This window comes from Saccostrea cucullata, unplaced genomic scaffold (assembly GCF_032062105.1).
Source record: "Saccostrea cucullata isolate Sc308-1 unplaced genomic scaffold, CSIRO_AGI_Scuc_v1 ctg636, whole genome shotgun sequence".
Taxonomy (NCBI): domain Eukaryota; kingdom Metazoa; phylum Mollusca; class Bivalvia; order Ostreida; family Ostreidae; genus Saccostrea; species Saccostrea cuccullata.
The window spans coordinates 159,474-187,422 of NW_026931726.1; the positions used below are offsets into that span (position 1 = coordinate 159,474).

Genomic DNA, 27,949 nt, shown 5'->3' on the forward strand with positions numbered 1-27,949 from the left:
AATTGTTTCGAAAAGATGCTTTCAAATACAGCTGAAAAGAGAAACTTAATGTGTCTAAGAAAAAAAAAGATCTTTTTTTTTTCTCTAAAATACAGTCAAAGAAACGATTGTATCTTTAGAAAAAAGAGGATCTTTTTTAATACTCAAAAGAAACGTTTTGTGTATTCAATAAAGATTACCTTTTTTTGTGGGTAAAAAACAAGAAACTTGTATGTCTCAAGTTTATAACACCAGGTCACTTTTTTAAAAAATTTTATGTCTCCAAGTACGCCGTAATTTTCTATGTAAATAAGGCCGCCATTGTCGAATCTCGGCAGGATTTTACCCCAGTGAAAAAGGTTTGTAATCCATCGTGTAGGTCATTTAAAGTTGTTTCACATTGTTTATGATTGTAATTATGTTATCCCTCACCTATATGTTTAATGTCAGGTATGCTAAACGACCCATTTCTGTGTAATTTGAGAAAATGTTTTTGTCATGTGCTGAAAGTATGGCGTGCTATTCATGTTATCATTTAAAAAGTCGCTCCTCAAATAAATCTGTCTTTTAAAAGATACATTTTTACAAATGACATTTAATATGATTAGAGTATAGGTATCCATATATAAGAGATATTATTTTGCATTACATTTAAACATGTTTTTCTGTCCTGTTTGTCTGTCAATTGTTGCTTTACTTCCTTTGTAAAATGAGGTTAAATTGAGTATCACTGAATATTGTATGATTTTTTTTCAGGATCAGCTGAGATGTTGTTTCACTGGATTATTTAATTGGGCATATAATTGGATAATTCTGGTAAGTTTGTCTTTGTTTTGTTTACATTTATGAAGGTCATCTTTGCATTTAATCATAATTATGTAAAGTTCTGTTTTGAAAAATCAATACTGTATTTATCCTCATTTCATGTGATTTACACTTGTTTAGCCTGCATGTAACTCAGAATGCATTTAATATTTCTATGATGGGTCATTCTATGATATTGAATTTCAATCAGAAAAATATTCTCTATATTTTTGATAAAATACATGGTATCTTTTACATTTCTATCCCTTTTGTCTGTAAATTACTTTGCTTTACTTACATTGTAAAATGAGGTTAAATGTGTATCACTGAATTGTATGATTTTTTTTCAGGATCAGCTGAGATGTTATTTCACTGGATTATTTAATGGATAGACTTATTGGGCATATAGTTGGATATCTCTGGTAAGTTTATCTTGTTTTTTATTTGTTTACATTTTCCTATGAAGGTCATCTTTGCATTTCAGCATGATTATATGGTTAATTTAATTACTGTGTAATACTTATGTGATCTGTTATCTCTAACTTACATTCATATAAGCACACCCTTATTTAACCTAAAATATATTAACACATGATTAAGGGATCTTCAGAATATTATTAAGTCCTTTTGTATAAATTATATAATTTCATAATTCATTATGTATGTTACCCATGGCCATGGAATTCAGACTTACTAAATGGTGATCAAAGAGATATTAATTAGGAATCTAATAAGAGAAAAGGAGGAAATTACAAAAGATTAATCCTAAGTTATTTACTTTTTGTTTTGATTCTAAATATGTGGGATATATGGCATACATATATTTTCATTTTCACTTTTGTTTCTTGGTAATGAGCTTTTCAAAAAATGAAGGACTACATGTTGTACTGTGATGATGCTAAAAAAGATGTATTTTTCTGTATGCAGTACTGACAGATATTAAACAAAATTGAATCTGTTGTTAATAAAAAATCTTTTAGTGACTAAATAATTAATTTGATAATCATTTTATTTGTGATATCAATACAGTAATTGTGCTTTTTTTTTATTATCTAAAGATAACATGATGAATTTTTCTCATCTGGAGTTAATGTTAAAAACAATTTGTTTTGAGATTAAAAACAAACATTTTCATGAACTTTTTTTTGGCATTGTACATGTTGTATTTAAACATGCATTGTTTCACACAGTACTCTGTCATATTAACAAAATGGTTTTATTTTCTATACAGTTCTCAACCTGGAAGATATGTTTTGTTCCTAACCATCTATAATCCATTCTCTATGATGTGAAGCCTGGCTGCTGGTCTTCCTTTGGAAATACACAGTTTGTCAATCAACATAGAAACACACAAACTTGAAGGTAAAGTTTCAATGAGATACAATTGTAACTTTTATTTATTTATTTATTTTTTTTGTTACATATGCATGTTTATATTTTGGAATTGATAAGTAAATGATATATGATTTTTTAAATAAACAGGGCTTGGTGGTCATGGTCATGTTTAAACTATATTAATCTCCTTTAGAAGAAGAAGAAGAGCTCCATTTCAAGAGATATACAAAAATGCATGATCAATTTTTTAAACTAAAATGTATGAAATTCTTCTTTGCCAAATGATAGTTAACAGCTGAAGATAGCATATCATAGTTGGTAAAGATAGCAAGTTCTGACTCCAATTGCTGATGAATTCTGAATTTCCCATTTAATATTAACATTATATCACAGGGAAAGAATACTATAATGTAGCACATCAGGATGACCAGAAAAGAAATCTTAATGACCCTCTTAACTATGTATAAAGACTGTAACCTTATAACTGATGTAAGATAATCTGATTGTGTGGAAATAAAATTCCCTGGTGTTTCTACTACCCAAGATCTTCTTTTGAGTGTATGGGACTGGTGTAAACCTTCTCCTGTTTATAAAAATAATACCTTGGAGCATGACACTTTATTCATAAAAATCTTATGTTACAACTTGTATTTATACCCTTTTTGTCTATATTTAGATTTCAATCAAGCTTATATTACATTAAAAAATTTTAACTAAGACTTTTTTTTTTTCAGGATTCTCTAGTGAGGGCTTATGGAAATGATCTATATCTACTCTCAGAATGGTGAAAGACTATCAGATTATGCAAAGACTAACAGAATATCCTCTCTTGGAACACTGAAACAAGAAAATCAAACAGGAGACGGATGGAGGATTTAAGAAGCACAGAGATAAATATGATTTCCAACGAATTTAACCAGTATTATTATAGACTGTGGTTTACAGGATGACAAAGTAACAGGATTGTATCATTTTACTGTCAGACACTGACTATGAATAAAGTGTAATCATTTATCAAACTGAGATCTAGTCAAATCAAGTATTGAGAACATGATTTTCTAATCATGCTAATAGCATGAACTCTTTAAAAATTAATTCTCACCAACTTCAAAGTATCTATAGCTGACTTTTATTTTTTACCAATTCATGTTGAAGACTGTTGTTATGTATGGGAATTACACATTTAAACCTTTTACTTTTCATCTTAGTTCTACAACACCCCCTAGAAATTACACAGATATTCAGATACTGGATTTAATGTATTTATTTAACTTTCCTGGGAATGGTAAATATATTTTGTTTGTGTATGTATCATGTTTAATTTTGAATTTAATAGGTCTCAATTGGACCCCCATAAAGATGTAAGTGTCCCCTGATCTGTGGTTTAATAATATCTTGAATATTTCTATCATCCCATAGACTTCATGCTTACTACACAGAACAGGTTAGAGTAATACACTTTGTTGTTTAGGACAATTTGTCAAGGTCAAAGCATAAGATTATTGAGATGACTTCTTTGACAATAATTTGTAACTTACAAACTTCACATCATAAGTACACAGATGAAGAATCAATAAGATATTTCTATAGATTTTATTTTTTTTTTGGATCATTTACTCCTGCATAAAAGTTAATTATTGAGATTACTGATTTGAGTCCTGTAATGCAATAACTTAAACATGGTGTAATAACTTATAGACTTTATAAAAATTAGGTGCAAATTCTTAGGATAGGAATGAAATGTTAATCAAATGTACAATGTTCAAATCTGTTTATATGACTATTACTATGTAATACCTTGGGTTTCTGTAAAAATCCTATATTCACTACATAGATAAAAGACCTGTATAATATATATTTTAAACTATGCTGAAGGAAAAAAAAAAAAAAAGTCAAAAGCTCTCCCCTTCATCTCTTTCATATTCTGTCATACACAACAATAGATAAATTGCAGTCTTATAACAAACTGATGTCTAATCAAATCTTAGAATTGATATAGTGATTTTCTGATAGTATGAGATCTTTTAAAAAAAAAAAAAAATTCCTGGTAGTTTTCTTTTTGTCTAGCAAAGTTTAAATGTAATTTTAGATAACATGTAACTTTTATAAAAGTTAAAAAAATCATCTTTCATTTTTTAAATAATACAGAAAAAAGATGAGGGATACCATTGATCACTATACCTTATAAAATTTAAATCTTTTACATTTCCACCCCATTCTATACTGAATACACAACTCCTGTTTTTGTGTTTTGAAAAAATAATCTATGGTTAAAGGGGGATAATCGACTTTTCAAAAAGGGTGTTTTTGTTAACAGACAAAAAAAAAAAAAAAAAAATCAAATGGATTTATTCAGGTTTTTTAAAAAATTCATGGAATGTTTTCTCTATTTTCTCTATTGTCATTTATCTTCTTACTTTTTTTTCTCAATTCTTGGTAAAACTATAAAATAAAATCTGCATGAGTATGAAACTCTCATCATATCCCAACTGTTTTTCCCTGCAAGGGTTTTTTTTCACACTTTCATGTTTTGTTGTTGTTGTTGTTGTTTTTCTCATAAAAAGATAAAGTTGAACATGAAAATCAAAACATGTATCATTTTTTAAAATTATATATATGATTTGGTAGAGTGAAAATAAATAATTTTCCTTCACTAATGTCTCATCCCCTCAAACAAAAACAATATTTAAAAATTAAAATGTTTTTTAATGTGAGTATAGATGCATCAACATTTTTTCCTGGAATGATAACTTTTTGTACAGCTTAACAATTTTAATCTGTGATATATATTTATATATATATATATATATATATATATGTTGTGATTTTAAAGTTAAAAATTTCAAAAGTCTAGAAAAAATTCTGTAAGAGAGGTCACTGAGGTTTTCAATTATAAAACACCACTGGCTTCTTCTGGTCCTGGACAATATGTAGAAGGCTGTGTATATGTTTCCTTGACTGATGAACAGCATGTGCTATCTGGAAAAAAGAAAAATGTTTTCTTTCAAACAAATATTTTAAAAAAAATTCCAATGCTGAAAGGATGATTGCACAACATGAAAATACCAATTCATTATCTCCATCTATAAATTTTTACCTCTGATAAAATAAATTTTCCCCTCTGCTAAAATTCCTTTATTTAACTTTCTCCAATTTACCTTCTATACTCTAAAATGGGGTGGTCAGGTTCAAACTTGGTATGGGCCCAGCTATTAATCATCAGTTAATCATCTGTTAATGCAGACCTAAAATTGAACAATAATATATTTGAATTGTAGTGTTTTTTTCATTGCTTGAAGAAAAAAAATCATTACTGTTAAAATATGATAACTGAACTGATATGAAAAGTTGGTCATACAGAATACCCTGTTAGTGTAGCAAAATCTATGTTTTAAAAAACTGTAACATTTATCTTTTGCATTTATATTTTTGTAAAGAATTTTTTCATAACTTTGAAAAAAAGTACTTATTGCATAATATGGCTAGCTTTAAAATCTTGTAGACTTTAAAAGTTGTACATGATGTGTTACACATCTTACACATGTAATCATTTCATTTTCAGGGTATTTAGCATCTATTGTGATTTTGTATTAAATTTGTTGACTTATATAATCAATAATTTGAGAATACTTAAATTAGGAAATATATGAGAGAATAAACAAGAAAATTAAACCTAATAAAATGTTTTTTACTACAAAGGGGTTTATCCATAAGTAAATTCAGTCTATACCTTGAAGGAATTTCTGTATGAAATAAACTTACAATATTCTTGAATTCTTTTTTGAGACGCGCAGTGTGTGTATGGTTTTTAATCAAACATAAAAAAATCTAGAGTGAATCATGATCTAAAAAGTAAATACGAATGATTTTCAAAGCAATACGAATCTTTTCATGTCAAATTTTCTTTCATAAAACATCGGGTGACTTAAAAAATCAGGGAATGTGTAGGTCCTACGTTGTTTACACCCCAGTGTCACTACAGTGTTCGATTTTGGTAAATAAACAAACGATCATGACTTGTAAAGGCTCTAAAAAGTAAATACGAATGATTTTGAACCTCATCACATGTTATTTTTCTTAAAATATCATTCAGATAAAGGGTAGATTCTAAGAATCCTTATGTATCTCATAGTATGATTTTCTGAACATCCGTGACCTCTGACCCCTCGTTGTGTCTATAGGTAAACCTATTTGAGCTTGTTTTTTATCCTGATCATGATTCTTTTGAAATAAAAATTATATTAACACTCTTTCCTAGGTCCCTTCTCCCTAACCCACATGAGTTTTCCGGGTCTCACCCTCTAAAAAGACTGAAAAGGCTTATTTTATACACTCGGGTCACTGGATTTCACCTCGTCGCTTCGAGGTTTTTTACTCATTTCTCCACGACGGATGCCTGTCATGTATCCATTCTAGTATGAAAAGAAGCAGGACACTTATCTTGTTCAGACCTGTATCCTGCTGAAATCCTACTATGAACACCTACTAAATAATCCATGAAAATACGTAAGTCTCAAAGTACAAAACACACACAATTTCGGTTCGCCATGAGATTTCGGCTCTCGCCATCCAGGTGCTCTCTTTAACGTCCGTCACTTGTGCATAAATACAGACGCTCTCCAGTAGTCGGTGTCATTCGTTAGTAGCAGCATCTACGTTTACAATGGCTGATCTTCCTAGGTATTTCACCATGGCAGACATCTACTTGGAGGCAGTGTGGATTGTGAGGGATGCAGCGACCGGCCGGGAGCTGTCCCGATTACGCTTCGCCACCCTGGGTCCTGCCAGTCCGCCAGCGGAGAGTCCCAGGAGCCCGTCCCCCCCTCGCCGACCTCCATCACCTACTTGGTCCCCGGACGATTTGGTGACGGACGACTGGGCACCGGAGGAAGCAGCACCCCCAGTACCAGCTCCGAGGGGACCCGTGCCAGTCTGGGCCATTCAGCTGCCAGAGGCCAGGATCAGATGCAGCATCTGTTTGGAGGAGGACCAGCCCTCCAACTACGTGTGCTGCGAGTGCCGGAACAGGCCCGCCTGTTACCGGTGCTCGGAGGTGTTGGTTCTCCAGGCCCCACCCCTAGGCTGCTGCCCCCTCTGCCGGCGGAGAGAACCCAGACCACCCATGGCGAGGAACGTGGCCACCCGCGGGGTCCGAGGAATGCGAGCACCACGGCCCTTGAGACCCCCCACCAGACTAGCCTTGCCTGCGGTGAGGAGGCCCCTATCTGACCGCCCAGAGTTCCGGGGACGAGGCAGGGGACACAGGGAGTAAACCCTGTCTAAAAAAAATCAACCAAACGGCTCTTTTAAGAGCCACCAAATTTTTCGAAAAGATGCTTTCAAATACAGTTGAAAAGAGAAACGAAATGTGTGTCTCAAGTTATAACACCAGGTCACTTTTAAAAACTTATATTTTTTAAAACTTTTAATAATAATTTCCCTCTTTTTAAAAAATAAATTCACATCCAAACACACATTTTAAAATGTTTTAACTTTTTTTGAAAAACTTATAATTTTTTTTTAAAAAATTCACTTTAACTTATAAATTTTTTATAACATTTTTAAAACTTATAACTCTTTTAAAACTTTTAAATTTTTTAAATTTTTTAATTTTTTGGTCCTCTTTCTATGTATGAATAGCTCTGATTTAGGCAATCAAAGCAAATGAGTTATGTCAAATGATAGAAGGTATACACCAGAAATTAACATGAACAGAGAGTTATCCCTCAAAATATTTTAATGTTTTAATACAAATTTTAAAAAAAGAAATGTGAATTCATCTATTAGAATTGTACATATTATGAATGATGGTTACTATGACATGAAAGAAATAAGATTGATTTAATTATATAAACAGTTTCATACAGTTTTAAATGGAGGAAAAAAAAAATTCTTTTATTAGGTATAAAGTAATACTCACCCAATCCATCAGAATTTTACTTTTTTGAAGAAAAGGAACCTTACTTTGTTGAGTTGACATATTTTTGTCTTTGGTAGGAAGACTATAATGGTTTCTGACTAGTATAATGAGAACTTTTTATTCATCAGATTGTTCTGATATTTTGATTATCTGCATGACATCAATTCATTTGTTCATACAAAAGGAATACAAGCTTTTCCAGGTTTCCTCTTTACTCAGATTAAATAGTGTTCAACTAATATATCCAACATATAAGATACTCATCAAAGTCAAACAAAGGTAAATAAATGACCTTATTAAGTTTTTAGTCAAAAGGTCAAAGAGATGTGGAAATCTTGTTTAATTGGACAATTGTTTAGTTAATATTCATCAATGGATAGGTTCATTAAACAAACTTCATATATTTTGATTTTCAGATCAAAGATCAGCACAATTTTTGCTATACCATTGTTGTCCATGAATATCTAAACAACTCTATTGATTTTTCAGGTTAAAAGTCATTGTGTTCCTACTACAGTAAAACTTCATTAATATAAGGATATCAGAGTGATTTGTTAATTTGTAAGAAATTAGTTATAAAATCTCCTACTCTTTCTATAATATATATGTGAATGTGCTCCTATATTTTTACAGAGAGTTTTTACAAGCAAATCATATACTGACTTTCAATGCTTCAAAATACAATTTATATTGAATCTTGAGATTCAGACTTTCAGACTTGTAGGTTTTCAGACTTTTTTTAGATTTTCAATCTTTTAAATAACTTTTAATCTTGAGGACTGAGTATTTTAATATTTATTTTGTAAGTCTTGTGTTTTTTATGTCCTTATAATTAGTCATTTAAACTTTTTTTCATATTTGTAAAACCAAAAGTGTTGAAATTACAGTGTTTGTGTAATCTTCTTACTGTTTATCTAAAATTACTGCTTTTAATACAGTCAAATATAATTTTGTGATGATCAAAATTTTTAAACTGAATTCAAAGACAAACTGCCTGACCAATATATATTTAAAGTTTCAACACCATACACTCTTGAATATCCCTAGATATCAATACATTTATTCAGCATTAGCTATCATCCGTAAAATAACCTAAGGAACACTTTTATCGTAACTTTAAAAAACATGAAATTCCTCACGCAATTTTAAAGAATCTTTGTTATAAGGGATATTAAAGGCAAAGGATCCATAAATTTCCAAGTAGCAATATTTTAAAACTACATATCCACATTGAATTGAGGATCATTTGAAGATCCCTTTTCTTGATAACTCATGAAATTTCATGTAGATAGTGACTATAATGTGTAATTAATCTTCATGAAAAAAAGGATGGTGTTAAGTTAGCCACACCCAACATCCAAGGGAGAGGGAAGGGGGTTGAACCCTTTTGTCCAGGATACATGAATTTTAAAGTTTAAAAAAAAAAATTTATAAAATTATATAAAATTTATAAGGTTAAAATTTTTTAAGTTTTGTTTTTATTTAACTTTCAAATTTTCTTTTTAATAAAAACAAAACTTAAAAAATATTAACCTTATAAATTTGATATAATTTTATAATTTTTTTTTTTTTTAAACTTTAAAATTCAGGAACACAGTGAAATTATTGCAAGAAATCCTTCAAATTTGATACATAGAAAGAAACATTGTTTTCATTCCTTTGGATTGACCCTGAATAGAGATACCATTTACTTTTTGGCAAGTGTAAACTTTATACTCCATGACTAATCATGATTTGTATATTGAAATTTAAACTGGTGTCCTTTAGGGTAAAATCATAATACTCCAACTGTCCTAGTGAGTATTATATTCAATCAACTTTGTGAAATATTCCCAACTTCCAATGCTTCTTATTTACATTTAAAGAAAAACTGACTCAAATAAAATTTTCTTTTTATTTTATAGGAAATAACATGCTGACAGTGAATCTCGTCATTTTTTTAAAAAAAAAAACAGATTAAAGTAATATTTACAATTGTCTTAAAATGCTCAAATGTAAGTTTATTTCATACCCAAATGAAATGTATAGACTGAATGTACTTATATATTAAATAATAGATTAACCCCTTCGTAGTAAAAACATTTTTTTACCCTGATTTTCTTGCCTATTCTCTCTTACGTTTCCTAATTTGAGTATTCTCAAATTATTGATTACATAAGCAAATAAATTTAAGAGAAAACCACAATATATGCTGAATACCCTGAAATGAAATGGTTACACATGTAAGATGTGTGACAGGTCATGTAAAACTTTAAAGTCTACAAGATTTTAAGCTAACCATATTACACAATAAGACTACTTTTTTAAAGTTATGAAAAATTCTCCACAAAAAGTTATTTATGCAAAAGATAAATGTTAGAGTAAACTTTTTAAAATATATTTTACATGATTCAATCAAAGAACATAACAAATCATTTCTTTGTGGCTGTTTTTCTTTGGAACATCTGTGAACCAACTGTTTTGTCTTTTTGATACAAAAGCGTCCAAAAATCATTTGGAATAGTTATGTACTGTTAAAGCCTGATGCTCAGTTAAAACAGTATAGATCATTTTAAGAGTTTCTGGTGTGTGTCCTATTTAGGAATTATTACAATGTAACAAAGATGAAACTCATAATTTGATTTAATCAGAAATGATAAAGTCATCAAGAAACACCAGGGAATTTTATTTCCACACAATCAGATTATCTTACATCAGTTATAAGGTTACAGTCTTTATACATAGTTAAGAGGGTCATTAAGATTTCTTTTCTGGTCATCCTGATGTGCTACATTATAGTATTCTTTCCCTGTGATATAATGTTAATATTAAATGGGAAATTCAGAATTCATCAGCAATTGGAGTCAGAACTTGCTATCTTTACCAACTATGATATGCTATCTTCAGCTGTTAACTATCATTTGGCAAAGAAGAATTTCATACATTTTAGTTTAAAAAATTGATCATGCATTTTTGTATATCTCTTGAAATGGAGCTCTTCTTCTTCTTCTAAAGGAGATTAATATAGTTTAAACATGACCATGACCACCAAGCCCTGTTTATTTAAAAAATCATATATCATTTACTTATCAATTCCAAAATATAAACATGCATATGTAACAAAAAAAATAAATAAATAAATAAAAGTTACAATTGTATCTCATTGAAACTTTACCTTCAAGTTTGTGTGTTTCTATGTTGATTGACAAACTGTGTATTTCCAAAGGAAGACCAGCAGCCAGGCTTCACATCATAGAGAATGGATTATAGATGGTTAGGAACAAAACATATCTTCCAGGTTGAGAACTGTATAGAAAATAAAACCATTTTGTTAATATGACAGAGTACTGTGTGAAACAATGCATGTTTAAATACAACATGTACAATGCCAAAAAAAAGTTCATGAAAATGTTTGTTTTTAATCTCAAAACAAATTGTTTTTAACATTAACTCCAGATGAGAAAAATTCATCATGTTATCTTTAGATAATGAAAAAAAGCACAATTACTGTATTGATATCACAAATAAAATGATTATCAAATTAATTATTTAGTCACTAAAAGATTTTTTATTAACAACAGATTCAATTTTGTTTAATATCTGTCAGTACTGCATACAGAAAAATACATCTTTTTTAGCATCATCACAGTACAACATGTAGTCCTTCATTTTTTGAAAAGCTCATTACCAAGAAACAAAAGTGAAAATGAAAATATATGTATGCCATATATCCCACATATTTAGAATCAAAACAAAAAGTAAATAACTTAGGATTAATCTTTTGTAATTTCCTCCTTTTCTCTTATTAGATTCCTAATTAATATCTCTTTGATCACCATTTAGTAAGTCTGAATTCCATGGCCATGGGTAACATACATAATGAATTATGAAATTATATAATTTATACAAAAGGACTTAATAATATTCTGAAGATCCCTTAATCATGTGTTAATATATTTTAGGTTAAATAAGGGTGTGCTTATATGAATGTAAGTTAGAGATAACAGATCACATAAGTATTACACAGTAATTAAATTAACCATATAATCATGCTGAAATGCAAAGATGACCTTCATAGGAAAATGTAAACAAATAAAAAACAAGATAAACTTACCAGAGATATCCAACTATATGCCCAATAAGTCTATCCATTAAATAATCCAGTGAAATAACATCTCAGCTGATCCTGAAAAAATCATACAATTCAGTGATACACAATTAACCTCATTTTACAATGTAAGTAAAGCAATAATTTAGAGACAAAAGGCACAGAAATGTAAAAGATACCATGTATTTTATCAAAAATATAGAGAATATTTTTCTGATTGAAATTCAATATCATAGAATGACCCATCATAGAAATATTAAATGCATTCTGAGTTACATGCAGGCTAAACAAGTGTAAATCACATGAAATGAGGATAAATACAGTATTGATTTTTCAAAACAGAACTTTACATAATTATGATTAAATGCAAAGATGACCTTCATAAATGTAAACAAAACAAAGACAAACTTACCAGAATTATCCAATTATATGCCCAATTAAATAATCCAGTGAAACAACATCTCAGCTGATCCTGAAAAAAAATCATACAATATTCAGTGATACTCAATTTAACCTCATTTTACAAAGGAAGTAAAGCAACAATTGACAGACAAACAGGACAGAAAAACATGTTTAAATGTAATGCAAAATAATATCTCTTATATATGGATACCTATACTCTAATCATATTAAATGTCATTTGTAAAAATGTATCTTTTAAAAAGACAGATTTATTTTGAGGAGCGACTTTTTAAATGATAACATGAATAGCACGCCATACTTTCAGCACATGACAAAAACATTTTCTCAAATTACACAGAAATGGGTCGTTTAGCATACCTGACATTAAACATATAGGTGAGGGATAACATAATTACAATCATAAACAATGTGAAACAACTTTAAATGACCTACACGATGGATTACAAACCTTTTTCACTGGGGTAAAATCCTGCCGAGATTCGACAATGGCGGCCTTATTTACATAGAAAATTACGGCGTACTTGGAGACATAAAATTTTTTTAAAAAGTGACCTGGTGTTATAAACTTGAGACATACAAGTTTCTTGTTTTTTACCCACAAAAAAAGGTAATCTTTATTGAATACACAAAACGTTTCTTTTGAGTATTAAAAAAGATCCTCTTTTTTCTAAAGATACAATCGTTTCTTTGACTGTATTTTAGAGAAAAAAAAAAGATCTTTTTTTTTCTTAGACACATTAAGTTTCTCTTTTCAGCTGTATTTGAAAGCATCTTTTCGAAACAATTGGGTGGTCCTTAAAAGGACCGTTGGGTTTAAAAAACACTTTTTGGTTAGTTTCTGCATTTTGTTGATTTTTTTGGTTTTTTCGTTGATTTTGTTGATTTTTTTGGTTTTTTCTGGAATTTTGTTTTCAAGGTCCCTACGCCAGGAGCTGCTGGACCAAGTGGCCTACCGACTGGTTGTCATCATCATCATCCGAAGAAGAACTATCTTCTCTTTGAAACTCTGACCTCCGGGAGAGGGGAACGGGAACACGGATCCCGTTCCTGCAGAGGGGGCAGCCCATCCCCTGTTCAACCACCCGCGCCGTACACAGCAAGCAGGAAGGCCGCTGGAGACACCGGCTGCAACAGTAATTATTTTCTTGGTCCTCTTGCATACACAAACTGCAATATATTCTCTCGACGCGGGCCCGGAACCCCCAGGTAGGGATCCGTCCCTGGTTCCGGGCTCTGGTCTGGGGGGCCGGAGCAGCAGCAGCACCACTAACAGCAGAACTGGATGACGGGGGCGGCGAACGGGATTGTTGCCTTGGTCTTCTTCGGATCCTGGTGTAGGGGGTACTTCTGGTCCTGCTCTGTGGCCGCTGGGCAAGTTGCACTCTGACCATATTGTATCGTGAGATTTCCACCCCATTGTCAAGTCTTCTCACAATGACAGTCGTCTCGATGGAAATCCCCGGAATCATGTAGAGCTCCTCATGAAAAATTGGGTCGGACATCTTGTTCTTCTTTCTTCTTCTTTTGTCTGTTACCAGAAAATCAGTCAGGAAAGAATGGCACTGAAACCACGGTGGGGCTGTATTTATTTACAATAGCAGACGATTCTTCAATCGCGGCAAAACATCAACAATTCAATCACGTGATTAAATGTGATTGGCTAAAAGAAAAAAATCGCTTTTGGTCATGTGATCAAAAAGACCCCCAGCACAGTGACAAAGCAAAATTGAAGTGGGGAAAAGGCCGAACCCGAGTGTATCTATGACGTCATATAATAAACATAACAGTGATATTTACATGATTTTTTATTTTCTTAAAAACTAAAGAAAAAAATTCTTAAACTGTAAAAAATCCTCCTCTAAAAATAGTATTTTGTATATGATATTCATTGCATCCAAGGGGGTGTGGGGGGTCTAGTCATTCGTAGATTTTGAGGTTTTAGGTATTAAAAAAGTCACTGATTTCTTAACCTATGTGTGAAATTTCCCAGGTATTGAAATACATACTTTCTCCATCGCATCTATGTTCTATCACAGTAAAATTTTTTTTTATTCTCATTTTTATAGCCCACGCATGTAAAACGTATATTTGCACAAGGTCCCTAAGTATTACCTGTGTACATAAACAAAACGTAGGTCTATCGTATTTTTGCACACGGCCCCTAAGTTTTTGCACACGGCCCTCTTTACAGGTGATGCAACAGGTATATAAAGCCTAGGTATTTTTGCACACGGCTCATAGCAGGTATATAAAGCAAAAAAACTGTCAAATTTGATCATTCTGCGTGAGCACTGAACACAGGTGAAATAGAAGCAAGGATGAATACTTCAGAAAATTCCCAGTATTATGTGACACCTGAAGGATACGTAGGAGCTCCCATGACAGAGACAATAAGGGATGCCATGGAATTGGATTTAAATTTGGACATGATTGAGGACATGAATAAAGAAGAAGATATGGGCATTTTAAACACCACTTTAGACGGAATTGTGAACATGTTATCTGCTCTGGATAACAAACTGAATGATATGAACACCAAGATGAATGATGTGGATAACAAGGTAAATAAAATGAACACCAAGGTGAGTGCTCTTGAAAACAAGCTGGATAAACTGAAATGTTACAACAGCCGTCGATTTTGTTACATGAGTGCACAATTATCCCCAATCACAAAGTCATTCAGGGGAAAAACAACAAAAAGGAAAGAAGAAGGAGGAAACATTGACCAGAAAAAAGAAGAAGGGACCCAGGGCGGATCAGGAGAGAGTCAGAAACAAATGGATCCATGCTATGTAATGGTAAAAGACATAGAGAAAAAACCTAGGGAAACTAAAAGGAAAAGACCCCTGACCATAGAGCCTTTGGAGGATGAGGAATTGCTGATGCTTCCCCTGCGAGAGCTCAAGCGTCGTTTGCAGGGAATGACAAAGGAGGAGATGAAGAAACTCAAACAAAAACGCAGGACATTAAAAAATAGAAGCTACATGCAAAAATCCAGATCAAAAAAAAGAATGCAACAGGGTCAGTGTATTGGAGAAAACTACTAGATGATTAATTTGGAGGGTATTTTGGATTAAAAGACAAGCCTGATAAATGGTTGTATGTATTTTTTGTTAAATTTGTAAATTTCTTTTGTTTATTGGGAATAAAAATTGAAAATCAAAATCTGTGTTAGTTTCACTTTTTGTTTCTTGGAAATGAGGTTTTCCAAAAATGAAGCTAGACTGTGAATGCGTGACGTCATAATCACATTCTTGCAATGTTTTTTGCACACGGCGCATTTTTTACCTGTATAGTCAGCAAAAAAAACGTAGTACCTACGTATAGTGTAAACAACCCCGTATTTAAGGGGAATAGGTTAGGGTTAGTTAGGGGGGGGGTTAGGGTTAGGGTTAGTTAGGGCTAGGGGGTTAGGGCTAAGGGGGTTAGGGTTAGTTAGGGTTAGGGTTAGGTAGGGCTAGGGGGTAGGGTTAGTTAGGGTTAGGGTTAGTTAGGGTTAGGGTTAGTTAGGGTTAGTTAGGGCTAGGGGGGTTAGGGTTAGGGTTAGGGTTAGGGTTAGGGTTAGCACTCCACTCAGTTGACCCATTTTTGAACCTCATTTGCATAAAAAGTGCACTCAGTTGAACCCCCCGGCTAGGCTGCTTATACTACTAACGTGAAGCTAAATAATAATTTGATGATATATATTTTCAAAATTTGATTTGATTCCCTTAAAAATATCAATAATTAAGATTTTTAATCGTAATGATAAATATAAACATTGTAAACTATACCTTTGAAAAATGAAAAGAGTGGGGGGGGGGGGTACCGATATGATTGATAAGGGTAAACGAACAAAACTTTACTCGAATCAAAAATCTTCTCTTCTTCTAAAAGCTATTACAATTTAAGTCTTTTTTAATGCAAGAAAATGGCAGACAACAGTAAAAGAAAATAAGCAAAATTTAGATTTCATCTCATTTGTAGAGCACTGGACTGGTAAGTCAGAGGCCTCGGGTTCAACCCCAATTAAGCAGAGGCACTTAATTGTCTCTTTTACACTATCAAAGTACATGTAGTTATCTTTGTCATAGTTTACGTTTTAAATACCCGAATTTTATAGAGTGCGACAGGTTTTTTTTTTTCATCTAAAGGATACCACATTTTTTTTTTTTACCACGTTCACTATATGTATTTACATGTTTTAGTTTCGAATGTTTCACTACGGGAAAAAAATATGCATCATATCTGAAGACTTTTTGGCTAATTGATAAGATATTCCGCTTCCAGGAATAAATTGTATTTGTCTCTTGTAGTAGAGTTCGATCATTTTCTTCTTTGGATGTCGTTATGAAATCGGTCTATAATTCACATGAGGAACTTGTAATCCTTTTGTATATCTCAATAAATGCGTGTTCAAATCAAAAACAATTAAGATTAGGTCATCAAATTTTAAAATGTTAAATTAAAGTTTAAACCATTATTACTTGTAAATCTTTAAACATTTGATTAATTTTTCATGGCCCTCCGTTTCTTATTTTATATTTATGCTTAAATTATTGAAAAGAAATATGCTTAGAATCATTTCGTAACTAAATGAGTTTGCATACTTTTCAGTAAATCAGAATGTAACACCACCCCCCTCCAATAAAAGATATGTGTATATTTTTAAAAATATGGTTTGAAAAAGAAACTCTGCAATTTATATGCATTAATGAGGATGATAATGAATTAATTCTGATAGATTATTGTATCTGACCGATTATTGTATACTAACCGAATAACAAACCACAATACCAGAATATACATTAATCTCACAAGTAACACACTCGACAACTTCATTTACATTCATTTCTAGACATGGGCTATAAGGTCTAACCTAAACTTTACCGTTACCTTCTTGAGAAAGAACATGCACACATTATGATTTATTTTAATCATATCAAATATTTGTTGCTTTTTAGTATTGTTTAAAACATGCATGTTAAAAATTGCAACAGAAAGTAAGAGAATGGGTAACATATTCTTCATATTCTACCATTATCGTAAGGGGGGGGGGGGGGGGGGGGGCACTCATCTATCTTGGCTATGGACATTCACGCTTGAAAAATTACATGAACTAATATTAGACAAGTTCTTTATTGACTTTGACAAGAACAAGGCATACATGTGCAATCTTAAATTGTAACAATAAATTTATTTTCTTAAAACGTAAAGCGTTTTGATAATTTTGCCATACGTGTTTGCCACATATACGTATGTACATGTAGGCATGTATGCATCGTCGGAAACCCACGGGTGATCTTGTCTTTAATTATCACAAGACGAGATCACCCATGGGTTTCCGACAATGGCATGTATGTACAATTGTTTTGCAGGAAGAAAACTATTGAAATTGTTTTAATTTGTTACATGTATATATTAAATCACGTGTAATTGGCAGCAAACTTTGAAACATCGAATTGCATTAACAATTCAACAGAAGGAAACAAGATTATTATTTTCCAAGGTAGATGTGAAATCATAAAATGTTAGTAGTAAAATCTTTGTCGGGAAAATAATTATAACACGTTAAATAAATCCTTAATAGTGAAGGTTTTAATAAAATCATTAAAATGAAAATTTATAATTCTTAAATGTTTAATGTAAACTGTTATTCTGTTCTCAGTTCAAAGGGCTTAATAAGCACCGGTGACTGCGTAACATTATGTTGTTTTCAGGAATCCAAAACGTAAAAGTCACCTCTTCACCTTATTTTTTCTTCTTTGGTAGAAAAATCATGCTTAAAGCATTGGCGTCGGAAGCAAATTGAAAAGGGGGGGGGGCTAAGTGTAAAAAAAAATAATTAAACCTTCAAAAAAAAAAACGACAAGCAAAAAAAGGGCTATGTATAACCTATACTGCAACTTGTCTGTGGAAAGTTGGGGTGCGGGGGTGGGTGGGGTGGGGCTAAACCTACGCAGCGATGTTCAATGTCTATACTAAGTATATATTTAGAAAAAAAGGGAGTAAGCCCCCTCCAGCCCCCCCCCCCCAGTTCCGACGCCTATGTAAAATAATAATAGGTTGGAATGCTTTCAAAGTGTTCAAACATTTTGTATTAATTTGTATTATACTTATAAAAATTTTAGCGATGTATCATGTAACCTCAGCAAACGGGTTATGAATACATAACAGTGAAGCAAAATAACGGAATGTTTAAATTTTTTCCCAGAAATGTCGATAAACATATGTCAATCTGTTTTATTCTCAATCATAAAATATCGCAGAAAGTGGGATAATCACTGTACAATGTATGCGAGCATCCGTACTGTATATATTCACGACAAAATTTACAAGTCTCCAAAGAGATAGAGAAGACACAGCAGAACGGGGGAGAATTTTTCCTAAATTTGCGTACAATACATGAGAAAGTGTTAAAGAAAAACATGATAAATTGAGAACCTCAAAAGCTCTTTCTTCAAAATATTCATTTTAAATCAACAGCTAAAAACAAATTCCATAAGAAGTGGCCAAGTCAAATACTCTGCGTCGTATCTATGGAGAATGACATTTTTAAACTAATATTCACTTCATGTATTTATCAATATCCTTGACAAGCTATCAAAGATTATGTACAGTTCTTATTAATTGCACAGAAAAATGCAACAAAGACGCTGTATTTTTCTTATAACATGGTATTTGATTGGATTAAGAAATTACTTTTTATTGCATAAAAAATTGGGTTAGCTATTTCACAATCACTTGCATAAAAAACACATTGATTCGCCTGACGTAACATTTCAATATTGTACAATTTTTGTACGATTTTTTTTAATAGATAAACCACCGCGTTATAAATTGGGTAGATGCGAGAGGTAATTCAGGTCAATTTTCATTGCCTCGCTATTTTAAAAAAGATACTTTACCTAGTTTAATGCTCCTGTATAATTTTTCTTGCATGTGCATCACGATAAAACAGCTGGAAATTAGCAGCTTGAATTTAAAATTCTTTGAATCTTCTTTGTTTGACATTTTAAGATGAACCGACTAAAATCTTTTTAAAACCTCCAAGTTATTCATTCCGGAATTTTCTCATCCAATCAACAACTTTTTTTTCAGAAACGCCTTTATTCAATATTGAACATTTCCGACAAAAAAATTCGACCTACCTACCGGCGCAATATTTCGTAAAGTGAATAGAAAGACGGCAAACAAACTCCGTTTTAAAAACGGCCTTACGGGAATTTTTTAGCCATCACTGGACATCTTTAAAAATATACTCTTAATAATTGTGAAAAGGATACGTCACACAGATACTTGACGGAGAATAACTTCTTAAAGAATAAACTACGTCAAACCACACCAAAGAATTTTTCACAGCATATAAATAAAACAACATCCCCTTGTTTTGCACAGGAGAGTTTTTGTTTTGTTTTTTTTTTTTTCTCGAGGAGGCGTTTTTACGTCGCTTTTACCTTATTGACTTTAGACGCGTCTTTTGACGTTACGTCATAATAGAGATAAGGGAGGTTTTTGCTTGGCGCGTCACATTTGTCTGGTATATTTCAGATACTTACTCAATATATTTTATCTTTTATGAACTGCACATCTTATATGATATTACTGTGTCTTAATTGAATTTTCAAAATTAAACCTCGAACAATATTTTTATTAATTTTTGCATAAGAACAGCTAAACACCGTCCATTCTGAGAGAAGTCAGAACTATTGGATTGCCGTTAGGACCGACAATAGTTCTTTCTTCTCACAGAATGGACAGTTGAGGCCTATATAACCTACTAAAGCATTAGATTTTACTCTATTATGCTCATTATGTACTGTCGTGGAACTTTTTTCATCCATTATATTAAGTAAGCATTGTCTACTTATTTGGCTGTGTCGGATGAAGGTTATTTACAATTTAAAGCAATATGAGCTGCATGTTTGACATCGGAAAATTTTTTGCAAATTTGTAATTAACTATTTTAATGACAGAAAAATAGAACATTTATAAACTTCTGTTGTTCATATTTTCTACAAAAGAACTTTTTATACGCTTTGATTGAAGCAAAATTGAATTATTGTCGTCCTGTACAATAATAATTTCTTATATAATTCTGTATATTCACTTGTATAGAAATATTTCTTCTGAAACATTTTTAAACTTTATTTTGGTTTTATTGATCATAAGGGTTTAGATTACATACAGATTAATCATAATAACACATTTTATCAGCAAAATAAAATTCTCAAAAATGCAGCTCATATTGCTTTAAAAAAACTTATATTCATTGTAATTGTTTACTTAGTGGTAAATTGTATTCGCTAACAAGGTCATTGCATCGACCATAGAACTTACGAAATGATGACTTTAAAAGAGACAGCTGAACTTCTTGTTTCATCAACTTGTTTGTTTTAGAAATTGTTCATACGTAGAGCATGCTCTTGCGTATCGAATCAACTGAGATATATAAACTCCGTATTCAGGTGATGAAGGTGTATTGCTGCAAAATTAAGGGAAAAGTCATCACGTTTATCATAGAGCTTGGTTGTTAGATTACCATTTGCGTCTTTTTTAAGTAAAATATCCAAATATGAAACAGATGTGTCAGACTCTGTGGTATCTTTTATCTCAAGCTCACCGGGATATACTTGTATCTACATTAGAATGGAAAATACCATTGTTACATTATGTAATTGACAGTACGTCATCTATATATCTGTCTAAAAGGTACAATTATAGCCAAACTTTTTTTGAAACTTTTTAGTGAATTTTTTTACCCTTGATAAACACATACAGTTTATCGTAATGACACAAATGAATATAACTACTTTAATCTAGCTATACGTTAACAAATTTAAAAAAATCTATATACATGCATGAAGAATATGGAGATAACGAACAATATTCAATATCAGAGTCCATAAAACAATACAAAATAGGAGCAGAGCAAACACGGACCTCCAAAATAGCAGAGGTGGGATCAGGTGCCATGGAGGAGTGAGCATCCCCTGCCGACCGGCCACACCCGCCGTGCGCCCCTTGTCATGATCGGGAAATAACGGAAAAATCCGTCGTCAATTTAATGTATAAATAATGGACTAACAATTGTATGAAAAACGTCAGTCTGCATTTGACTTAATGGTAAATTGTATTTGCTGAAAATGTCATTGTATCGACCATATAACTAACGAAATAATGATTTTAAACGGAACTGCTGATATTCTTGTTTCATTAACTTGTTTGTCAATAGTTTACCTCGTTTAAGAAATTGCTCATACGTAAAGCTTGCACTTGCGTATATATAAACTACGTATGCAGGTGATGAAGGTATATTGCTGCATAAGTAAGGGAGGTTGACGATAGAAAAGTGAAAGTCATCACGTTTATCATAGAACTTGGTTGTTGGATTACCATTAACGTCTTTTTGAAGTAAAATATCCAAATATAAAACGTATGTGTCAGACTCTGTGGTATCTTTTATCTCAAGCTCACCATATCATTTTTTTCCTGGTGGGTTTTAATTTTTGTTAAAAAAGATAAAATGTGTAACCTCTGATGCTTTTTGAGAAATGTATTTGCTCTGCTCCCGCTTTCTATTATTTAGTTAGAATTTTGAGTTTTATAACTTTTTGTTGAGCTTCATGCACATAATTCAAACATTTTGTGATACTTTTGTCAGTATTAAATGAAAATACACATGTATGTATATCATTAATATTACATGTACACCTAATGTGGTGTATTACTGTAGAACACGTATCACGTGTACTAGTTTCATATATTAGTGCCTTAAGGTATACCTTTACTCAGATGACTAAAAATTCCACTGATAAGAATGAAAAACAACCTATCGCACATTGTACAACTATGATTCTTGTGTTAATTTTCAATTTCAAATAACTAGGTCAATGACCTCGTTTTCATGCTAGTGGCCCCTGCGTATTTCTCGGAAAATACCTCAATTTTTCACACTATGACCATTATTTTCTTCACTCACAAAATATTACAAGCAACAAAACTCTTTAAATAATGATGTATTATAGCAATGGAAAAAGTTGCTTCATATAAAGAAGTGAGTAGAATTTGGGCCATAAACGTGATAATTATTACAGTCCGAATTTCCTCTGTCATTTTTATATTTTTTTCCTATTTTTAATCAAATATTACAAAAATCTGAATAATAAGAACTCTAAATTATTTATAGCGTCAGGTTACCTTTGTTATCCTCATTCTCATGGTATTAATATTATGTGGGGTCAATGATCAAATTATTGAGATATTTTGTCTGGAGTGGTTTTTGTACATATTTTTGAATTTCTTTATTTCATAGCATTCATTGATTTGAAATAATTTATGAGCTTAAACACATATAACATTTGGAAAATGATGTCTTAAAATACATGTAACCTTTACTTTGTGATTAACATTGCAAGAAATAAAAATTTTGACAAAAATGAAAAATGAAAAATTTAGTCCGAATTTCCTCTGCATAGCCATACATTGAGTTTTGTTCCTGTATATTTTCTTCAACTACTAACATATTAAATTTTTAAATTGATATTGAGATAAAACTTAGTTATTTCATCCATTTAGAACATTTTTTTATTCAACATTGCAAACTTTATAAAATTTCCTTTCTGATTTCTGAAACCTGAGTAAATGTCATCCGTAATAAATGAACAAAATGAACAACAGATTAATTTCATAAAGTACAAATAAATTATCCCATCTATCTTACGTTAATGAAGCTACTTAATTTTGACTTCGACCTAATTTTTAATTATTGCAAAGAGGTCGGTGCTTCCTTAAGACAATGGTGACGTACAGTTATTAATAAGAGACTGTCGACTGTGTTTATCATTCTGCACATCTGTCACGCTTGTCCTAATAGGCGTTTGAGTCACAAGTTAGAAATTAATATGACAGGAGTATTAACTAAAGTAAGGACAAGGTCAATGTCTGTTGTTGATACGGTGTATTGGACACGTGTAAATATTGCATCTGTAGTAAACAAGGTTTCACCGACGCTGGTCACTTCAACCGTGATCATAGTTTTAGTTATTTTTGTAATTAAATGCATTAAATTAGACAATTTTCATGCACTATTTTTTCAAAGACATAAATTGCACAGGTCTTGAGCAATATTTTTTTTTTTAACTTTATTTTTTACTTTGAGTTTTAAAATTCAGTGAGTAAAATTTATGCATGTAGCTGGTAAGTTACATTAATGCTTTTATATACACACATGATTTTCTGTCTATGGAAAGAGCACATGGCGTGTGTGACTGGTCGGCAGAGGATGCTTACTGTTTCATCGCACCTGATCCCCAAACCGATGTTTTGTAGGTCCTTTTTTGCTCTGCTTCAGAGTTATATTATTTAAATGGACTTTTGAATATGATTACTGCGCGGCAACTTCATGTTTCCTTACACTTGTTTATACCCTTTCAGTGATCATTTATGATCAACTTTTAAAATTCTGTAGACAAACTTACTCTTCTCCAAACAAGCAAATAGAAATAAATGTTCCCTGAAAATAACTTTTAAGGGAACATCGATCGTAATATGCCTTATCACGCAACATCATTTATAAACAAAGCCTAGTCTTGTCCAACCTGAGAGTTTTGATAATATGCTTAAACAAATTAAAAGAAATTATTAATATTTGATTTGAATATTCGGAGTACCGATGCTACATGTAAAAATAACTTTAAATGATATTTAGATGTGTTTGGAATTGAGCTCTAGCTTTTCTTGACGGGGTTGTTTACTTTCACATCTGTCAAACTAGATCGTTCTTCTGTGTCAACTATTGGCCCTGTGCATCTCATTATCTCGAGTTCGTTCTTTGTTTACCAATAGGGTCATAATTGAGGTCTCAAGTAAACTTGTATATGCACCAAACTGATTAAGTTAATCACCTTTTCTGTCAATAATTCTATTTTTTTTTTCAAAAGTCGAATTGGTGGAAATGAATTGGAATGCAATTACACCTTGTATAAATATCAGAACAAATAGTAGATAATAGTCTCTTTACACAACTCTACGATTTGCCACAGATGGGCAATGACAAAGGCTTGCAAAGAGCACAGAAATAAACGACAAAGTGCATGAATTTTTGTGCATTGTTTGTCTGGACTGTTTGGGACAAATTAACAGGTACAGAGCTGACAATCATCATCCTTCATGTATAAACTTCTAAATTCCTAATTTGCTTTCTTTATCCTTTGGTCCAAAATTTTACCCTATATGAGTTATTTTCTCGTCGGTGTTTAAGAAATCTTTGATAAATTCTTACCTAGCTAGAATATCTGTTTAATTACTATATGTATTGTAAAGTACCAAATTCGAATCATGAAACAAAATTGTGGATGTCTTGAATCAAAGCGACCTATAGTCATAAAAGCTAAAATGTCGAATGGTGCATGCACCATCATAGCATAACAAAATTATTTTTAATTTCAAACTTTTAATGACTCTTTAAATCATCATAACAAGCAGCGTAATGTTAAATAGTTACATGTACATAAAAATTACATTATCACAGTCAAAGTATCACAGTGTTAACGGTAGAATGACCAAAGGAAGTCCTGTTCATCCAACTTTTGTGACCTTCATGGCAAAGTGCATACTCAAATTTCTGTCTAAAGAAGCACGACTACAATCCAGTCTCTTCCAAAGTTTTGTCACAGATTTATCACAGGAACATGGCGAGCATCCAAATCCCTCATCTTTCATCCAAAACCTGTCTTTTTCGAATGTGTATCCTGAAAAAAGTAAGTTACCAGTTTAATTCCTTTCAGAGATTCTACCACTATTATTTTCATTTTATTAAATAAAAAGCTTCATTCGTTTTTAAAAGGAAAAAACCTACCTGCTTTAATAAGTTTCTTCAGTAGCTTGATACATTTATGGTCTGAATTGTTACTCATGAGGAATAAGGCACTCTGGCCAAGGCGGTCCACAATGTTGACATCGCTGCCATGTTTGATAAGGTACTCTGCTATTTCAAATTTTCCATCCTCCAAAGCAATCAGCAAGGCCGACTTGCCAGTATTGTTAACTTCGTTCACATCAGCTCCTACAATCAAGCAGATAGGAAATAAGTACTATAGTACAACACGTGTTCATCCTTTTGATTGGACATTGGTATAACAGATATAAAACATTTGACATATTGTAAGTATATATTTACCTCCTCGCACTAAAAGTCGAATGATATCTTCTTCGCCCAATATGACTGCAAGCATTAGTGGTGTTTGTCCATTTCGGTCTTGTTGGTTTATATCATATGCTTCTAAAACACAAGAATGAGACATGAATATCAATCGATACTAAAAAGGACCACAATCTTTTTAAAATATGAAATATAAACTACAGTGCACGTTTACCAACTCATTCCAGAGCTTTTCTTTTGATTTTTTTTCAATTACTTGAGAATATAAACAGTTTAAAAATTTTACCTTGAGTTACCAATGATTCAGCCATGTCAAAAAGTCCATTTTCGATAAGAATGTGCATCAAAGAATTTCCTTCACAATCCGTTGCGTTTGGATCAACTCCAGATTTTAATAAGCACTTAAATTCAGCCAAGTCATTCTGATAAACAGAACTAAAAAGTCTAAGCACCATACGAATTTCATCCATTGCACTCTCTTTGGCCACTTTTGGCGTTGACCCTGAGACGTGGTGGTGAAGAGCACGACGTAATTCTTCCAACATATTGAAAAATCTGCAAAAGTGAAAATGAAATTAATAATAATATAACCTTACTTGAACGTTTCAATTCCATACTAAAAAAAAGAAGAAGCTTTATGATTATCATTTCAATTTTGCTAAATGTATCTGTACTTACTATTTCCAGTAGTGAAGGCAGATAGCAATATACAAGATGTTAGACTGCCGTCTGTTTTATACATGCACGCGCGTCGTTCTCGGTCCTATGAAGCGTAACGACCGTCTTTGTTCAGCCCTCCCTCTCTGTAGATTGGTCGACTCAACATTCAATAACTGTTTGTCTTTATTGTGTTAATGGTTCTAGAAGACCCGGTAGTTGTTTTGTTTTTATTAATTTATTACACGCTCCAGTTGTTGCAATGCATTCTCTTATTATAGCTTATTAACTTAAGCATGATCTTGATATGATGTGTATTTGACTATTTTTCCCTTTGTTTACATATCAGCCATGTACTTTAATGGATTATTCCAGAAAATGATTGTAGCATTTTAAATTGGATCACATGATATATTTACACTTTGTAGTCACATGTTTTATTGGACTTCAAAATGTGTCAAATGCTGAATGATATAGTTTTTGCAGATTTTAAAATTATATCGCCATTGTCCATCAGTACTGTCTTTCACTAATTAACAATTTTTAATTGCCAATGAGTACTAGTCTAATTAGTCATGTACTCATTGGCAATTGAAAATTGTTAATTAGTGAAAGACAGTACTTTGGGTAACAGAAAGATTAGGCAAGTTAAAGCACTGTATGTAAATTATTTTTCTTGTATTATAAGATTATGAGGTTGTTTTAATAAACAAGAAAATCACGGAACATTTTAGTCTTTCAATGTAATTATGCATTGTCAATATATCTTTTCAATTCCATGTTTTTCTCTGTAAATCAGATATGGTACTGCGTGCTCTTAGATGGCTTTCTATCAATTAACAATAGATTTTCTATTCATATGACGGCTCCATACATCCCAATAAACTAAAACATAAAGACCACACAAAGTTTGCCACATCTTTTCGTATTTGCATGCCTTACTGACAATACACGATAGGACCAATTAAAAACTAAAAATTTCCATCGTCGTTTTTCCTTATTTACACAGTACTATCCTCTTCCGAAAGTCCCGCATATGCGCCCTGTGTATATGGTGGTGCAAACCATTATTCTAACGGAAATACACTAGTAGTACTGCAGTGCATTCTACCTGCTCAGTGTTTCACAATTCATACACTGTAAGTCTTTTTACCAGTAATTACTTTATTTTGTTTTCAATTTTCTAATACCTTTGAATTAATAGAACACAAAAATGCAAACATATCAACTACATGTACAAATTACATGCAGCTGTTAAGACATCAAAGGTAGGAATTAGTTTATTTGAATAAGGAGTCTATGAAAACGTGTTGTCTTTATTTATTTTATCTTACACGTGTTCATTCAATATTCATGATAAACAAGTGTGGGAACAAAAAGATTAAAAGACAGCAATATGAATATTATGTAAGGGATCCCGAGGGTTTCACTAATAAAAATTCTCTGTATAGACCGTTTTACAGGACAAAGTATCAGAAGGCAAATATAGTCCCAATGATTCTCGATTCAGATACATTAATGTTAATGTTTAATTGATTTCGTTACAAAATAATTTTTGGATGGTGCAAAAGGAAATTTTTTATTCCAAATATTTATGTAAAGA

The 27,949-nt window shown here is 31.8% G+C and overlaps 1 protein-coding gene and 2 long non-coding RNA genes across 5 annotated transcripts; 1 reads left to right on the forward strand and 2 right to left on the reverse strand.

Annotated features, from left to right (window-relative positions):
- Nucleotides 1-317: 317 nt before the first annotated feature.
- On the forward strand, nt 318-4,170 carry LOC134233364 (uncharacterized). 3 transcript variants are annotated; one of them, XR_009984981.1, is made up of 4 exons: nt 610-795; nt 1,134-1,205; nt 2,015-2,145; nt 2,853-4,170. It is a non-coding gene; the product is annotated as an uncharacterized LOC134233364 (long non-coding RNA). The 3 variants fall into 3 exon arrangements; XR_009984982.1 differs by lacking the exons at nt 610-795; nt 1,134-1,205 and adding an exon at nt 318-354; XR_009984983.1 differs by lacking the exon at nt 1,134-1,205.
- A 6,762-nt stretch (nt 4,171-10,932) lies between these two features.
- On the reverse strand, nt 10,933-12,723 carry LOC134233371 (uncharacterized). Its single transcript, XR_009984985.1, has 3 exons — nt 12,538-12,723; nt 12,132-12,203; nt 10,933-11,323 (listed from the first exon to the last, which is right to left on the reverse strand). It is a non-coding gene; the product is annotated as an uncharacterized LOC134233371 (long non-coding RNA).
- Nucleotides 12,724-24,973: 12,250 nt separating this feature from the next.
- LOC134233372 (ankycorbin-like) lies at nt 24,974-26,421 on the reverse strand. The gene is made up of 5 exons (XM_062715334.1): nt 26,368-26,421; nt 25,976-26,244; nt 25,708-25,809; nt 25,387-25,593; nt 24,974-25,279 (listed from the first exon to the last, which is right to left on the reverse strand). Exons 2-5 carry the CDS (start codon nt 26,232-26,234, stop codon nt 25,107-25,109), a joined length of 741 nt encoding a protein of 246 aa, XP_062571318.1. The 5' UTR covers nt 26,235-26,244; nt 26,368-26,421; the 3' UTR covers nt 24,974-25,106.
- Nucleotides 26,422-27,949: the final 1,528 nt, after the last annotated feature.

Coding starts and splice junctions, on each gene's coding strand:
- LOC134233372 (XM_062715334.1), bottom strand. CDS start 26,234: ATGTTGGAAGAATTACGTCGTGCTCTTCACCACCACGTCTCAGGGTCA. Junction 25,810..25,975: donor TGAATCATTGGTAACTCAAG/GTAAAATTTTTA, acceptor CTTGTGTTTTAG/AAGCATATGATATAAACCAA. Junction 25,280..25,386: donor GAAGAAACTTATTAAAGCAG/GTAGGTTTTTTC, acceptor TACTTTTTTCAG/GATACACATTCGAAAAAGAC.